This window comes from Hippichthys cyanospilos, chromosome 15 (assembly GCF_059441005.1).
Source record: "Hippichthys cyanospilos isolate Australia breed blue-spotted pipefish chromosome 15, RoL_Hcya_1.0, whole genome shotgun sequence".
In the NCBI taxonomy this organism is placed as follows: domain Eukaryota; kingdom Metazoa; phylum Chordata; class Actinopteri; order Syngnathiformes; family Syngnathidae; genus Hippichthys; species Hippichthys cyanospilos.
In genome coordinates, this window is record NC_142383.1 from 9706754 (window position 1) to 9724206 (window position 17453).

General features: G+C 38.6%; 2 protein-coding genes across 4 annotated transcripts in view; both read left to right on the forward strand.

The window, feature by feature from the left end:
- Positions 1 to 11176, forward strand: part of cntfr (ciliary neurotrophic factor receptor) — a 197841-nt gene extending 186665 nt beyond the window's left edge. For both annotated transcript variants that reach the window (XM_088434167.1, XM_088434166.1), the window contains 4 exons: positions 1176 to 1244; positions 1364 to 1484; positions 7593 to 7722; positions 9857 to 11176. In XM_088434167.1, the coding sequence (XP_088290293.1) occupies positions 1176 to 1244; positions 1364 to 1484; positions 7593 to 7722; position 9857 (321 nt within the window). In that variant the 3' untranslated portion in view covers positions 9858 to 11176. The remainder of the gene's footprint in view (positions 1 to 1175; positions 1245 to 1363; positions 1485 to 7592; positions 7723 to 9856) is intronic.
- A 2928-nt stretch (positions 11177 to 14104) lies between these two features.
- On the forward strand, positions 14105 to 17233 carry tmem267 (transmembrane protein 267). Of its 2 annotated transcripts, none has more exons than XM_088435323.1 (3): positions 14105 to 14184; positions 15604 to 16062; positions 16133 to 17233. In XM_088435323.1, the coding sequence occupies exons 2-3, from the start codon at positions 15667 to 15669 to the stop codon at positions 16466 to 16468; spliced, it is 732 nt and encodes a 243-aa protein (XP_088291449.1). In that variant the 5' UTR covers positions 14105 to 14184; positions 15604 to 15666; the 3' UTR covers positions 16469 to 17233. The 2 variants fall into 2 exon arrangements, with proteins under 2 accessions (XP_088291449.1, XP_088291450.1); XM_088435324.1 differs by having other exon boundaries at positions 14111 to 14179.
- The last annotated feature ends 220 nt before the right edge of the window (positions 17234 to 17453 follow it).

Sequence of the window (17453 nt, forward strand, 5' to 3'; positions counted from 1 at the left end):
TAACCGTAAATTACAACAGAGCATCAAATTAAAGCCTTATGCACGTCCAAGTGACGCACATATTCGGTTCAATCTGCTACCCTCTGCACGTTAAAAGTGTGCGCGAAAAGCTTTCCAGCCCTGGCGTGTGTTATTCTGGCATGTGTTATTGCGTTATCAAATGTGTCATCCACGCCAAAGCCTTCCGCTTTAATTGTGATTTATGTTGTGGATGTGTTGCGTTCAAGCCAAAACTTTTGCCGCTCGGGGCATCAGAGTTCAATCATTCCAATTGCCAAATATAAATGCTCTGCAACAACAAAATCAAGCCACTTGATTCATGCACACAATAATGATGAAAGGTGTGTTGTAAATAAATAACCATTCAATAAAAATTGTATCCCGCACGGTTGAGCTAATATAACCACCATAAAACATTAACGGTAGAATTGCAACGCCGAGCCCATAATTTATGGTTGGCACTATAGGTAGAAGGAAAGAGCTGTCAGAGTGACTTCCAGCAGGCTCAGGTGCTCATAAATTCCTGTTTGCCAAATACATTTCAGAGTTCATGATGTTGCAATATTTCTTCTCCGTGGTGTCATTTCAAAATGCATCTGGCTTCCTGCTAATTGGAAGTTAAAAGCAACAATATGGAAAATGCGAGCTTAAAAAGATCAGCTTTAAAAACATTAGCAGGATCCGGCTTGTAATAAGTCCCGTCATCTCAGTTGTTGCCACGGAAACCACAAAACCTTTATTTTAGGGGTTAGTAATGAGGACCCTTTCAGTCCGACTAAACACCTAGCATCGATGACAAGTGCACGTTGCCATATGTTTCAAGTTCACTCAAATGGGCTTTCACACTTTCGGACATCCATTTTTCATACCATACTTATGTTCAGCATCAAACGTAGCTGAAGCCTTTCCCAGCTGACATGGCATCATGGGCGAAAAGAAGATTACACCCCGGACTGGTCAGCAGTCAATCACAGGACACGTAAACAGATAGAGGGCATGTGCAGATCAAATAATGTACAAAGTTTATATTAATTTACTACGTTAGCGTATCCAGAAGCTGTTTAAAAATAGCAGTACTTGTTATGACAAGAAGAACGAGTGTCTCCTATTTTACTCTTACGATTTAATAGAGATCATTTCACTTAAATTCTTTTTTTCTTTTCATTTCATTTCAGGTGGAACTATCTGAAAGCACCTCTCACACCATCACGGATGCCTATGCTGGAAAGGAATATATAATCCAGGTACTTTCACAGCGACATCATTTGAATAAAAATAATGAGAGATATGTCCATTGCATTAAATAAGTATTAGATTCAATACCTACTTTTCTTGTTAACTTGCCCCATGTGTCCTTTAACAGGTTGCTGCCAAAGACACAGAAATTGGAACATGGAGTGACTGGAGTGTTGCTGTGCATGCTACACCTTGGATTGAAGAACCAGTGCAGACCACCTCCACAACTGATGTTGAATATCTCACGCGTAAGTCTCATCTGGTTGCTCCAAATTGCAATAATAACAGCGCACGTCATCTTATAACATCATGGCGCATGAATTTCGGCTCCTAATTTCAACGTCTTCTCTTCCTCTTGAAATCATGAAACCATCAACGGGATGGTGTGTAAGATTTCAACCGTTTTTCATTACAGCCTGCAGGAGGTGCTGCATTTACCATTGTCCGTAGATATAACAAACATGGCCGCCTCCGGAGAAGTGCCACCCCACATGTAATTAAATTTAATGATAACTAGACTTATGATTATCTTCAAAACACGAAGAACACATTCATTTGCAAGTTTTTGAAATTTACAATCATTCAATTAATTCATTTTTAATGATAAACGGTCTAAATCTTACACACTGTCCCTTTAAACCCTACGCAAACAGACTTAAAATCTGATTAATACTACCGATGTATGCTAGCGCATTACTTATTAACAGTGCATTATCCACATTGCACCACAGCGTTAAAGAAGTTGAAGCCTGGTTGATTTCTATACAGAAATACAGAAAAAGTCCAGGGTCAAAATTGTGGTAAACAACCAGTGTTGAGTTTACAACCGCCAGCATCATTGATTTAATTTTCCAGTTCACATTTACTGTGTAGTCTGGCCACCATAAATTAGCAAGGACATCATTCCTAAAATCCCACTAAAATGGTCCCATTCAATCTATTACAAGAGTTTCTCTTTGCAGTCGGCTTTTATCATCCCTCTTAAAAGCAGAGCTGGCCTTCCAAAAATGTTCTATGCACTCTTTCTGAGCAAAATGATTCTTTTATTTTGCTTCTCATGCTCTCTGCTGAGGCAAACTTGAACCTTGTAGCAGCTATAAATTGTTTGGAAATGGTTTACAGACATATATGTACCACTATCTATCTATCTATCTATCTATCTATCTATCTATCTATCTATCTATCTATCTATCTATCTATCTATCTATCTATCTATCTATCTATCTATCTATCTCTCTGTGTATATATATATATATATATATATATATATATATATATATATATATATATATATATATATATATATATATATATATATATATATATATATATATATATATATATATATGTGTGTGTGTGTATTTATATGTTTATGTTTATGTGCGAGTTGCCACGAAACGTTTCATGGTGCAACAGTTCCTCCTATAGGCCATTAGCATTACTACACTCTGCAGATTTTGTTTAAACTCAAATATGTTGGCAAAGGCAGAGCACATGCTAAAAAGAAGATCATGAAAGGGTGGCCCTCTGTAACCCCCCAACGGACACACACACATAAGTGCACTTTAGGTATATTGTGAGAACACTGATGAGGAGTTCATTAGGATTCTCCTCAGGTGTCTCTCCATTCCAGCTAGTGGAAAAGATCTCTCTCTCTCTCTCTCTCTCTGCTTCACTCTTTTCTGTACACGCCTGTGTATTGATCACCGGACCGCTCGTGATTACCTATGCTCCGCATCCTTGTCAGGTCTCTTTACAACTGTTACATTTTAGATGATCGATTAAACCGGTGCAGGCGCTATCATCAAAAAAATATCAATGAGGTTTGTGAAGCTCACGTATATGCTAGTCCCTTTGTTCAATGGAGAACAAAGAAACCTCTGAAGAGGTTTTTGACCAATATACAAGTAAAAGCAAAAAACACGGCTTTACTGCATTCACATCATGAAATGTGCATTGATGAGAATGGTACAAAATCTAACCATCCATTCTCTGTCACATATAACCCTCAATATCACTTAAAAAAAAAAAAAAACTATTTACATTTCTCTGCTGTTTATGCTTTAAATAGTCTGCCGCAGATACCTCATGGAGATTAAGTGACGTTGGCAGCGTGTTCTGTTTTCCATTTCACATCAAAAAGGATAGCGCCTTGACAGACAGATGAAATCTCATCCTCAGTGATACGGCCATCGCTCAGCTGTCCTCGTGCTATTAACGCAAAAAGCAGTTTGGTGGAGCCTTTGAAAAGTCTCACTGCCTCACCCTGTCAGCAAGACAGAAAGTGGACCGCATCTGATAGCTCCTATTTTATATCAGGATACTTCAGGTCTGCTGCTACAAAAACATCTCACGTTTTAAACTCTTAGATGTGTTACGTTTGTTTTCAATTTACAGCACTCTTGGGCATATGATAATTAAAAACATCCTCACACATGCAACATGCAGTGCCCTTCCAAATTAGGAAACGCCTTCATATTCCTATGGTCTCACAAATTACAAGGTCAAGAAATTCATTCTATTGATAATGCACTGCTGTGTCATTCCAGATCATAAAACATCATTGACGCCGTAAAGCTGACTGAGAAAATGCCAAGATGTGCAAAGTTAATACCTGGGCAAAAGTTGTCAAATTTGGACAAATTATAGAGCATATTGATGATGAATGATCAGGCCCGTTATCAGGATTCTCCAAAGCATGCTGATGAACTAATCATTTGAATCCGGTGTGTTGAAGGGAAACAAAAACTGAATTGTGGCTCTCAAGGACTGGACATGGTCACCCCTTCTGCAGATCAGTGGTTCTCCAAGCGGGTTCCTCGTACCCCCAGGGGTCAGTGTCCTGACTGCAGGGGTCCATGAAATAATTTGGTTTATTAACAGAAAATATATATCAGGGAACTTTGCCGGTACAAACACCTTATATATAAATCATATGATTCAGCCGAAAAGGACTACCGTGACCTAAATACCATAAACAACTCCTGACGAGCACCACGTTGAGGAGAGATGAGGAGTCTGTTAAAAGAACACTTTGAAGAGTTTAGATCGTTTGAATCTACTGATATTCTCTACCTCTGTTATAGTGGTGTTGTTTGTATGCTAGAAATTCCATTTACTGCCACCTATAGTATGGGAGAATATCATCTGACTGTGGGGGAAAGCCGCATTGAGCATAAAGTGCTGCAAAACACATGCGGGCATGTCAAGCATAAACCAAGCTAGACTTTTGCTGCGGTTTTGTTTTCACTATAGTGTATTTCAATGCTATGCAGATGCAGAAAAAAAATCATATTATGCAACAGTGGGATTTTTCCTTGTAGGGGGAAGTAGGAAAGAGGGAAAGGCTTCATTACATGAAGATATTTTTCATATTGGGTGTATTTTTGCAGGTTTTGTTGTAGAGGAGTTTTACCGTAGCTCTATTTTATATAACACATTTCCTGAAAATATTGTCTTGTTGTCGTGGACTCAATCTTATGAAACATGTCATCTCATGGAATTTGTGTCTTTTCTCATCCTCAGTAGTTGATATCAGCATCGGGGACCATACAAGTGCCGAGTACTTGTATTGGTATTTGTCTGAAAAATAGTGGTATCAAACATCCTTACTGAACAAATTGTATTTCATACATCTACCAACTGACAAATAAAAATTAATAGGATCTTACTGTATAAATGCCAAGATATCTTTTGGGATTTTTTTTTTTTTTTTTGTCTGAAATCTTTTAAACTAAATGTTTAAAATTAGGTCTTCATCATTTTAGCATTTCAAACGAACCCACAGTATCATCCCAGATGGACAAATGCTTACCCAGCTACACGTGTAGACGTCACCTTAATTACCCAACTGTGAACTGTGTGAGAGATTAAGATTATTTTCACTTTAAAACAGCTCACTGAGAGTCTGCGGATAATTGCAGATCCCCCACAATGATTTTGTGGCTTATGGTCACCCTAAATACAAAGGATTAGAGTCTTTGTAATAAAAGTCCCCTTTGTGCATGCTTCATAAATCCATCACTTTTCCTCTGTAAAGTCTCATTTCCTCCTCATTATTCTGCCTGTGAATTGCCAGATCTCCTGCACTCTGCCAGTTTTTTGTTTTTTTTTCATCTGTCTTGGCTTGTTGCATTCCCAAAACGGCCTCTGGTCGTCATCTCATTATCCTCCATCTTTTTTTCTTTTTTTTTGTCTCACCACTCAAAAAGCAAACGGCTTTGCAGGAAGTTTATCTCAGTGTTCTCAGCATCCTCCTTTGCACTTTCTCGCCCGCTTTCACTTTCTCCATTTCACACCTGGCTGCTTCCTTCCGCTATCTCCTGACTCCTCGTTGCTCTGTGACGCTCATTAATTGGAGGGAGAGGGAAGTAATATTCTCTTTTTACACCTCCAAAAATTATTTGGATGATGCTTTATTGACTCTGTTGCCTGCAATAGGCACTGTTGAAATACAGTAAACGGGGGAGAAATCTTATCATCTTTGTGGAAAGTGTGAAACTCAATAAACACATTGCGACTTGTTTTCTGTTGGCTACAACATCTAACATCAGATCCCTCTGATTGTTTGCAGATGGAAAACATGGGAATTTAGATTATTTTTTTGACTCATTGGCTGCTCTCAACAGGGCTCAAATGCTGAAATCAAACAGGAAATTTGATTAAACTAAACTTTACTTTTACTTTAGTAAGTCTGTGTGGTTCTCTAACTTTTTACACCTTTCTACTTGAAAAATAAATACAGCTTTACGAAAATGCAACAGCATACCGGTCGACAAAAATAGGATGCATTTGTCTGTAACATGATGCAATTTGAAAACTATCTGATAGACTCACGGGGTTCTAAAAACTTTAGATTATTCATTTAAGTGAGTTTTTATTTAGTTTTTGACTATTTTAAAATGCAGTTACTTTTATTTAAGACAGGTTTGTTGGCTTTTATTTTTAATGCATTGTTTTAGTTTTCTTTTTATTAGTCTTACTCTGTGAAAACATTTGGTTAAAAAAAAGAAAAAAACACACACACACACACACACACACACAATTATGGGTCGAAAAAAAAGTTACCAACTCAAAATTTGGGTCAATTTGATCCGGGTTTTTAGGTCATTTTATAGATATATGTTTTATACAAACTGTCCCGATTTTTGAGGTTGTCTTGGACAAAATGTCCAATAAAAGTGTTTTGACCCATAAGTATTTTAAAGTTTAGTTTGTGTTTTTAATTGTTTTTTAGTATATGGCTTATTTGTCATGTACAAGATAAAAAAAAAAACTATTGTGTAATAGATTCCCTTCTTAATCGACATTCCGAATGCATTTAAAATTTACCTTGAAAGATATTAAATGACTACCCCACACATGCAACACACATAAAGTTGCCATACATGCAATGCCTGCAAGATTATTTTCGTGTAGTAATACATGTAATAATACATTTAATATTTATTAGAGATATTAAATGACAACTACCCCCCCATACACACAACTACAGTTGCCGTATATGCACCGCCAGTAAGACCTTCGAAAGTTGATGCCGCTGTTGATTATTTTGGGTCCAGAGTGCCCTTGCATAATGTCTAATGTAGAATGTGGTTTAATTTGAATCAAAATTGCCTTTATTTTCGTCTGAAGAAGACCAGAGATTTACAGGCTGTTAGACTGGTTCATCGTCCACGTTAGGCGCTGCTGTAAAGCGATGACGTAAAGTGTCGTCAACACTGCACCTACGTTATTATTATGAGAAAAATTGTGACCTTGAAGTGACCCTGATGTTAACCCTCATTTAATAACTTCCTCTACACTCGCAAATGTTCACATCTGAGGATAATAACCTTGGCGGACACAATGACACTGACCTTAGAGCCTTCTTCTATCATAACCTAAAGCCATTACGTGTTTTAATTGATAGAGTGAACATTTATTCAATGAATCATCTATCTATTTCACATTGTGCAGTTTGGCTTGTTCAGTCCTGTAAGGCCATATGAATTGTATCCCCCAAAAGAAAAAGCCGAATAATTCCTTGACCTCAACAAGAAGTTCAACAGTTTTAGTTCTGGGCAGCTTCCAAAGGAATATGATTTTTCTTGTCCAGTTCACTTCATAACTGCCTCAACAAGTCTCGTATTGATTGCGCTTGCAGATTAGAATTGATTTTGCACTGCAATTCATTTTCCTTTCTGTTTGCATCTTCCCGCTATCATGAGCTTTTTTTTCCATGTCCCATTCATCAAAACAGTGCTTCAGATGTCAATTCCCTCGGGAATAAAAACAGCTGTAGGACCAACAGCATTCAGATTTATCGCAATAAAAGACTAATACGGCGTGTGTTTTGGTGTGCTTGTTCTTCACAGAAACTAAGACCTCGCCTATCCCTTCGTCCAACGCACCACATAAGGCTGAACCTCCAGTGGGCCGAGCTGCCAAACTTTTCACCTTCTTCTCGCCTCTTCTGCTAGGGATTCTGCTGCTGCTCCTCCTGTAGTGAGTACACACACACACACACACACAAACGTGCATTGACTCATATTTGAATTGATTATGGACACAGCCTCTCAGTCACATATCAGCCGGGCCACGCATGTCTTTCCATGGCAAGGACGCATTTAGAGGGTTTAGAAGAGTTTGTTTTACAAGTCAGTTGATGAGGGTCTTCATTTATTTTCAAAGCGACTGAAGTAAAATCCATTCCCATCCGTCCAATTGCATTTACTTCTCCACTTCTTAAACTACAAATTGTGCTTTAATGGTGTGTGTTGAGATAAAGATGTGAATGTTGAGCAATGGCTGCTAACTCTTCGACTTCCTGAAAGGTCATGCAAGCAAGATAAGTTTTGCTAAGTAGTAAGTTTGCACCAAAGTCGCCCATAAACAAAATGAGCTTTTACTCAATGACATTGTAGCGCAACTGTATTAAGAATATATTCCTCAAGCTATTTGAAGTCAAGAGTTAAGACTAGGTTGAAAATATATTTGCATTTGGTTTAAAAACAACTTTGAGATATTCAGGAAAAAAACTGCAAAAACAAATCCTACAACCTTGTCAAGTGATGCATGGTACAATGCCACATTGGGAACGCACCTGATTGTTCCCCCCAAATTCTAAATAAAAGCAAATTGCCTGTAATTTGCAATTTTGTAATTTTTAAATCTGTCTTTCCAAATTTTAAATGATTATCTCATATTTACCTTTCTTTTTTTTCAGAGTTTCAAAGAAAAAGCCGAAATTTGAAATGTTTTTGTTTTCTGTCCTTTGACGAGCACATTTTTCGACCAATTGAAACTTTAATTGTTAGGCTTATCTATACCACAATTTATTTCAAAACAAAACAAAACAAAAAGGGGGTGGGGTTTTTTACACATTTTGACAGATTCAAGAAGTTCCGCGCTTAAACTGTTCACATCATTCCTTGTATACTTGTTTTCCCAAGATTTCTAAATCAAAAACAAAACAAAAAAAATTTTTCTACTTGTACCTTTAAGCTTGTTTTTTTACCTTCTAAACTTAAACAGTTTCTTTCATATTTACCACTTTTTTTTTTTTAATTAGAGCCATGTTTCCATATAACTTCTGCAATTTTTGACCAATTCCAACCATTCCAAATGTAAAGTGTTCGGTTTACCCATACTACATGTTTTTCACAATTAAAAAAAAAGAAAAAAAACCCTACATTTTATTTGATTGGGTGCTTTCTTCTTTCTAATTTTCATACCTTTTGACTGATTCAAATCAACTCAAGCTTAAATTATTTATCGTATACCTTGAATAATTTTTGTCGCCAAATTTCTAAATAAGAGCCAACTAATTCATTTTTTCCTGCAATTACCTGTAATTTGACAAATTCTCACTTTCCAAATTTAAACTGATAGGCTCATAATTTCCACTATATTATTTTTTTTTCAAAATAAAACCTAAAAAAGACAATATTTTGTTTTCGCTCCTCTAACTTTTTCATATTTTTACCGACTGTAACGGTTCCATGTTCAAATATTGTATAGATTACCTCCACCACATTTTTATGGAAAATAAAAAACAACTTTTTTCTTTTAATTTCTGCACTTTTTGACCAATTAAATTGTTCTAAGCGTAAAGTGTCCATCTTAAACCTAGTATGTTTTCCCAAAATTGCTCAATAAAAGTAAAAAAATATTTTTTTTCGACCAAATGGTGTTCCCCAATTTTTTAACATTATAAAAAAAACACACACAATTTTTCATACCATTCAATATCTCCCTCCATGATTCAGTATTATTTCATATAATTCCAAATTATTTTATCACATAGGCCTCAAATTCCAGTCCTCAAGGGACGCAAACCTGCACGTTTTCGATGCTGCGCTCTTAAACACACCTGATTCAAATGATTAGGATAATTTTGAAGGTCCCGCAGAGCTTGCTGATGAGCTAATAATTTGAAACAGGTGTATTTATGACAGAAGCATCAAAAACATGCAGGACTGCGGCCCTCGAGGACTGGAGTTTGAGACCTATGTTCTTTTATATTCTTGGACCGATTTTTCATTCAGCTTTCAGCGTTCACACGCAATTTCTCCAGAGTTGATTCATCTTGTTAAAATAGCAGGTCATTGATTCACATTTTTTTGCTTCTCTCGTCTAGATGGAAATGTCTAACTGTGGAAGCAAGAGGAGGAGGAGGACGACGACGAAGAAGAGGCTGGATCTTTTTTTTTTCTCTCTTTTTGCACAAGTCCCAAGGATACAGTGCATTAATCATTTCTGTCTATCATACACTTACTTGCCAAGATGACTTGGACAATGCCCCCATGCAGCATTTTCAATTATTGGTGACACGGAGGAGCCTTCTGGCTGTGGCGTCATCTTCATCATCGTCTTCATCAGCAGCAACAATAGGAGCATCGCTGCAAACAGTTGTCATCTAACAGCACCTGCTGGCTTTAATTTAAATTGTTTGGCTGGTAACAGTATCGACTCTCTCCTTTGCCTTTTTTTGTTATCTTTCCACCCAATTTTTTGGTGTGTGTGAAAATACAGCGGGAGTCACACAAAAGCGCGCACATGAAAGTCGAATATGTGCGCATGTGTCTGTGCCCCAGTGCCCCATACAGCTAAACTGTCATGCCAAAGACTCAACTACCACCCCCCCCCCACCCCACCCCCCTGCGGTAAAACAGCCCCTAAAACGTGCAGGTTTTATCCATTTGAAAAGCATAATGAATGGTTTTCACATAATGAAGGAGTAATCCACAAAGTGATGAAAGCCACTAGAAATCCGTGCCCTTCAAATTCAAAATTCAATAGATGATTTGGTTGGGATGTGAGGACTAACACTTGCAAGAGGTCAGTAAAAAAAAGCCTGGACAGACAATTAGCTTGCAATTTCCAAGGACTGTGATTGTAAACAAACAAAAGAACAAATATATCTATATATGTGATTATGTCTCAAGGTGCCCAACATTTTTTGTATTACGTTTGACAAAGTTAAGGCTGTTTTTTGGGGAGGCATTGATGGCTGTAAAATAACTCAAATCACTTTGCTTTCTGACGCCTTCACATACATAGAAAATGTCTTTTTGCAGTTTTCAGTAGCCAAGATCAACTGTTGGTATTATGTTATTCTGATGAGTACTGATGTGTTTTATTGTGTTTTTTAAAAATATGTATTTTATGGAAGAAACAACTACAAAAACACATATAGGGTTTTAGTTCTTTTTCTGGCTTTTATTTTTAATCCAACATTCATAATGGCTTATTTCTCTGATCCTATTTTGTAAACTATGATACGTAACTTTAACATTGAACAAAAGTTTATTATTTAATAATAATAATAATAATAAAAAAATATTAATGTATGTATTAGCAGTAGAATGTCGTTACCTGTACCTGGGGTCTTTTTTATAGCTGTATATACAATGACAGGTTTCAACCATTAAATGTGACCATTTCACAATGAAAGATGGCACTGTCTCTTATTTTGTCACAAGCCATTGATTTCATTTGATAAATCAGCCTGCGGTGTGGCCTGCGATTGGCTGGCAACAGTTGAGTGTGTCCCCACGCCTACTACCCAAAGTCAGCTGGGAAAGGCACCAGCAAGCCTGTGACCCTTGTGAGGAAAGGCGGCTATAGAAAATTGATCGATGGATGGATGGATCGCAGCGGTTCTTGAATGTAAATAAATATTACATTGAGCCTTGCAGTCCACGTTAACTTGATTTAAAAATGCGGAACTCATTTATGTCACCCTGGGGAAATGTAATAGGGTTGGATCCTCTTCCTTCTTCATCGACCAGTCTCTAAATCTCTGCTCAGGCCCCCTGCCGTGTGATTTTTTGCATGTCCTTGCCATGCTTGCGTGAATTTTCCGGAGGCACATTAAAGTCTCTAAATTGCCCAAAGATGTGAATATGAGTGTGGATAGTTACCCGCTTTTTACCCTGTGAACAAAGGCTAACGAATACGATGGGTGGATAAAGATCCTTGGTCTCTCTTAACCTTTGCTGCTCCTTGTGCATATCTGTCACTTTAAAACTACCTGGCTCTTCTCTCTTCGTTATTCTGACAAGTTCTGGCAGGCCAATACGGAGACTGAGGACAAATCAATACACCATCTAACAGATGTCAGCTGTTGCTGTCAGTGTGCGTGCCCATGTGTGTGCGTTTGTTATTGCACCGTGGTGGGGACCAAATTCCGGGTTTTACCATCTTTGTGGGGACCCTTGTACTTGCCGGGACCATTTTGGTGGAACCCCCATTTTCAGACCTTTTTTGAAGGGTCAAGACTTGCTTTTAGTATAGTTTTGATTTGGATTTTGGTTGAGGTTAGGCCAAGGCAATTTGTTGTGATAGCAGAGGTGAGGGGCTAGGAAATGCACTGTGTCATTGGGATGTCCCTAGTACGATCGGGGGAAAAAAAAACAAAAACGTATGTTTAGTGTTTTCATCTCTGTGCCTTTGTTTTTTTCATTATTCCTCTCTGCTCTCCTTGTATCCACAATTTTAGACAAGCTAATTGCTAGCTTCAAAAGTATAAACAGAGCATGAGACAGCTGCATTGTTGCACTCACTTGTTCAGCATTTGTCACCGTTGTCCCCCGGACATCTCGTTACAAGTTTCAGAAAGAAGCCAGCACAGATTGAACTCTTCACCTGGTATTCGGACCGGGATTTTAATTAAATGGCAATTGAAATGGTTGGCCATGCTCGTTGTCTGTGGCAAGGATGTGAACCACATTAACCTCTGATATCTAGTGTGTGTTGTGCCTTGTGAGTGTGTGTGCTCACGGAGAAGCCATCAAAAAGGCCTGACAACCTCCCTCGGTTCTAATGACTACTTTGACCTTACATTGATAAATAGATGAATGACACAATCGCTCCTTCGTTCTCAGGCATGCGGCAGCCTTTTCTTTTCCACAAGAACTGCTTTTACCATCTATAATCGACACTGATATTTTATCATTGCATCTCAGAATTTGGGGCGGCGCAGTGGAAAGTGGTTGGCACTTTCGCCTCACGGTTCAGAGTCCCTAGTTCAATTCCAGCTGTCTCTTGGCTTTTTGTGTGGAGTTTGCGGGTTCTCCCCGTGCCCACGTGGGTTCTCTCCAGGCACTACGGGTTCCTTTTACATTCCGAAAACATTCATGGTAGGTATTTTGGATGCTTTAAATTGTCCTTAGGTGTGATTGGGTGCGTGAATGGTTGTTGGTCATTGTCTGCCCAGCAGTTGGCTGACAACAAGTTCAGTGTATCTCCCGCCTACAGCTCGCAGGCAGCGTTGATGGGCACCAGCAAGCCAACGACCCGAGTGAAGGAGAAGCGCCAACAGAAAATGCATGGATGGATCTAAGAATTTTGCTTTTCTAATTCTTTTGTCCTGGCAAACGTCACATGGTCATACCTTCAAATATTTTCACCAGATATATCAAAAGTCCGGCCCGGGTATCAAAAACGGCGTATTTTCCAATTTAATCCCTGATCCTCTATAATTAATTACATAAAAAAGAAACAAAAAAAGTTCTAGTCTTTTGCAAATGGATAACGCGCCAGTTGCAAAATTAAACTCCACCACAAGAGGACAGCAGCACTGTGTCCAGCGCCGTGACTGGGTTCATTTTATTGAACTCCAAAATAACAACTTTCCTTGTTGATTCAGTGTCTGGTGCATTATATTCTAAAGAAGCTTGAATTTTGAATTAAAAAAAAAAGTCATATACTAAAGGCAGACTGGTTTTCTTGTTGTGGACCGAGCGCAAAATTTAAAACGATAAAGCAATATATTCAAGTCAAGCCAAAATTTATTTGTAAAGCACATGAGCAAAGTGTTGTACAGTTACTAAAATTCTAAAGCAGATATATAACAGTTAAAAACAGCAATAAAGTCAATATAGAACAGAGTTAGAATAGAACTTCAGGTTTCGGGTTAGGCGGGTTTAGTGACTACAGTACCACTTGTGACCGCTGGGAAGCTTCACTTCTCCAGATGGCAAGAAACGCTGCATTCAATGAAGGTTAGAATTCAGATATTTCCAACTCTGGCTAATAACAGTGCACCCGAACGCCCCTTTGAATTTGGAGGTTCGAGTCGGCTACTATGTATGTATGTATGTATGGATGGATGGATGGATGGATGGATGGATGGATGGATGGAAACGGACACGACCACCGACCGGACTGACGTCACCACCAGCAACCCCATGACGACACAAACCAACAATGCCAAAACATAATATTCAACATTACAAATATTTAATCATCTTTATTATTACGTTGATTCTTGAATAAAATAAAATAAAATACATGCATCACAAAGTGATTCCCGCTTATGTTATTCTCTTCCAACATATGTGACATACAATCCTCTTAGTGGCGCTAATGAGCCATGCCCACAGTTTTAGTTGAGAGGAAGAAAGGTTCTTTGCGTGTGAGTGTGTTTGTTGCTGGGCTTCCAATACGAGATGATGAGGTGAGGTGAGTCTCATTATTATCATCTGAATAAAAAAAAAAAGTAATAATAAAACAATATTTAATGCCGTCTCGGTTTTAGTTATAAATGTGGATCAATGTCAATGGAATGCCGTGTTTGTTCACCGTATTATTCGACGTTAGCAGAGCTCGAGCCGTTGACAGCCCACACAATGCAGCATTCGGATTCAAGCTAGCTGTCACTAGAGAAGGGGAATTTCATTTGGAGCTTGTCTTAACAAGATTCACCAAAGCGACAACTTCCTGGCAAGACAATGGCAACCAGATCGGTTTTCTGTGTGCTCCATTGATTATGCTCCGTTTTTTTTTTTTTTTTAATGGAGTTCCATTATGTTTTTTTTTTTTTAATTATAAATGAAAACCGTGTTTGAATTAACCAGTATTTGACATGTGTTAAAGCACTCCTATATACAATCAAAACTAAAACTAAATTTCTGCTTCTCACTCGTTGCAGCTGCTTGCTTTAGTTCCAGGAACCCCATTCACTGAAATCAGTTGAATGAATAACTGATAAATGATAAATAAATAAATAATCGTCTTTTAAAATGGTAATAACAATAATAAAGAATACAATTCTGGTCTTTTTTTTGGACAGGAGCTGACGTCCTTGAGCAATGCTTACCAAATATAAGTCAGTTGAGCACTCTAGTGATAACTGTGACCATTTGATGACAGTGTTTCCACACTTATAACACAGCTATTATCTACATGCATTATCTCCATCATCTATATAGTAAGGAGCACACAGGAGTCTGTTGTCTTTGAGAGGCTTGCCCTCTCGATGTTTCCTTTTCCAATAACGCTTGGCACTGAAAGGCTTAATATTATTGTTTTTGTTATTAATATTATTATTAGTAATAGTACAGTAGTAATGGACCAATTGAAGCAAGGCTTTGGAGAATGTCAAAGTGGGTGTGGAAATGAAGCCTCGATTCAAGGCAAGCGTCAGTTCCAAAATAAAATTGCGTGATCGATGGCAGATGGTTGTGGGGAAGCCGTCATATTTTGCTTTTTTTTGTCCTCGAACGTGTGTGTAGTTCAGAAAGTGCGGTTATTCGACTTGTTTTTTCTATTCCTTTAGTCACAGATTTAATTCTCACAAGAGATGACAACTTTGAACTCATGCTTCTTTTGTGCTTTATGCTTTATTTTTTACTTATGCAGTATTTGTACTTCACACTGCAAAAAGTTCAATATTGTTACTTGTGGTTCCCATTGTCTGTTAAACATTCTATGTTATTTTGTTCTGTGCTTTACTGCTTAATTTTGACTACTTGATGGCGCCATAGAGCAAATGAAGCTACACGAAGCGTTGAACCATGTGCACACAAACTGACTGGGAAGATTGATTGCTTCAAAAAGCTTTATTTCACCATCACTAATCATGATTATTAATGTTTGCAGCCTGCTAGAGCTCTGCTGACCTTCAGTGGCATTCGTCCAGCCACCGACCATCTCTTCATCAACATGCAAGGTTTCTACTCCAAACTGGACTCATCACCACTGCTGGGCATGGGCCTCAGGGAAGAGGGCGCCCCCGTCCCCCTCAGTTTGGCCGTGGAGACCGAGAAGGCCCAGGCCCTCTTGCAGACCTTCAGCTCCGCCTCCCTGCTGGCCTCGGCGGGCCTTGGCGTGTTCTGCGTCGCGGCCGACCACGCCCTGCAGCTCCCGCTCATCCAGCATCACCTGTGGCTGCGCGCCGCCCTGGACAACGGCACGCACGCTCTCGTGGGCTTGTGGTCCTGGGCCGTTGTCATCGGGCTCAGGAAGAAGAGCGACGTCTATGAGGTGCTGCTGGCAGGTCTCCTGGCGTCCGTCATTGACTTGGACCACTTCTACATGGCTGGCTCGCTGTCACTCAAGGTGCATTTTTTCAAACATAAGAGTCAAACGTTCTGAGAATGAATAAACACTCGTCATTTTTCTCACGCAGGCCGCCGTCTCCCTTCCTCAGCGTCCTCCCCTCCACTGCTCCTCCCTCATCCCCGTCCTCTGTCTGTCCCTGCGCTTCCTCATGTGGCTCGGGCGACTCAAAGACGCCTGGTGCTCGTTGCCCTGGATGCTTTTCATTTCCATGACCACGCACCACGTGCGGGATGCCGTGCGCCGCGGTCTGTGGGTGTGTCCCTTGGGGAACACGGCGCCGCTCCCCTACTGGCTATACGTCAGCACCACGGCGACGCTTCCCCACCTGTGTTCCGTACTCATGTACTTGACTGGAACCAGAGATGTCATCTCAACCAAACATGGAGTCGCCATCGATGTGTAGACCGCAGTAGACTAGGGAACTGGAAGAAATTGATGGGGAAAAAAAAGAACAAAAAGAGTGCCAATCACAGGAACTTTCACATTGCTACCTTAAACACCCCAGTAGAATATTTGTGCAACTTCGCCTTTACAATATTTATTCAATTGTAAATGACTGTACATTGTCACAACAACATTGTCTCTCTTTCTTGTATTTTATTTAAACAAAATGTCTTAAGAAGTGTCACCTTTTCTTCTGCACAATTCCACTGTACATGCTTCATTATAGTTATGGTGGAACAGTCTATATAAAAACGCCTTTTTTTAAATAATTAGTGCTAGCATATCTCATAGATTTTTATGTTTGAAATATTTTCGGTAGAAATGTGAAATCACTTGCTATTTATTGTTACACTCATGGGGAAAATGTCTTGTATAACACTGGTTTCTTGCAACTTTGCATTATTGTTTTAGCTATAGTGTGCACAACTATTTATGTATATTTTTTTAGACAGTTTTTGAATATGTTGATAGGTTTTGTTCTAAATTTTAGCCAGTTAATGACGGTGTATTTTTACGCCAAGGAAAGGCTATTGACATCATCTCTGCACTAGATGGCGACAATGAACGTAAAGTGGACTGAATTTGTATTTTATTTTTTTTCTGGAGCACTACAATGGTTATGAATAATCGTAAATGACCATGTTAAAAACGTTAACGACATTTTAATTAAAACAGTATGTTGTGTATTTCCATTTTGAAAATATAATGGTTTAATTACTGTTAATTGTCTGATTTTATAGTGTAAATATTCTGGAGTTTACACAGCCAATTCATTTTGATCCACTGCCATACACTGTTTTACCATACATGGTCGTTTTAATTTCCATTGAAAACGTCTTCTTTATTGACATGCATGTAAATGCATGTGTGTGTGTGTGTATATATATATATATATATATATATATATATATATATATATATATATATATATATATATATATATA

Bases quoted from the DNA above. Each gene is read 5' to 3' on its own strand.
- tmem267 (XM_088435323.1), top strand. From the start codon at position 15,667: ATGCAAGGTTTCTACTCCAAACTGGACTCATCACCACTGCTGGGCATG. The intron at 16,063-16,132 runs GTGCATTTTTTC...TTTCTCACGCAG, and splicing joins CTGGCTCGCTGTCACTCAAG to GCCGCCGTCTCCCTTCCTCA.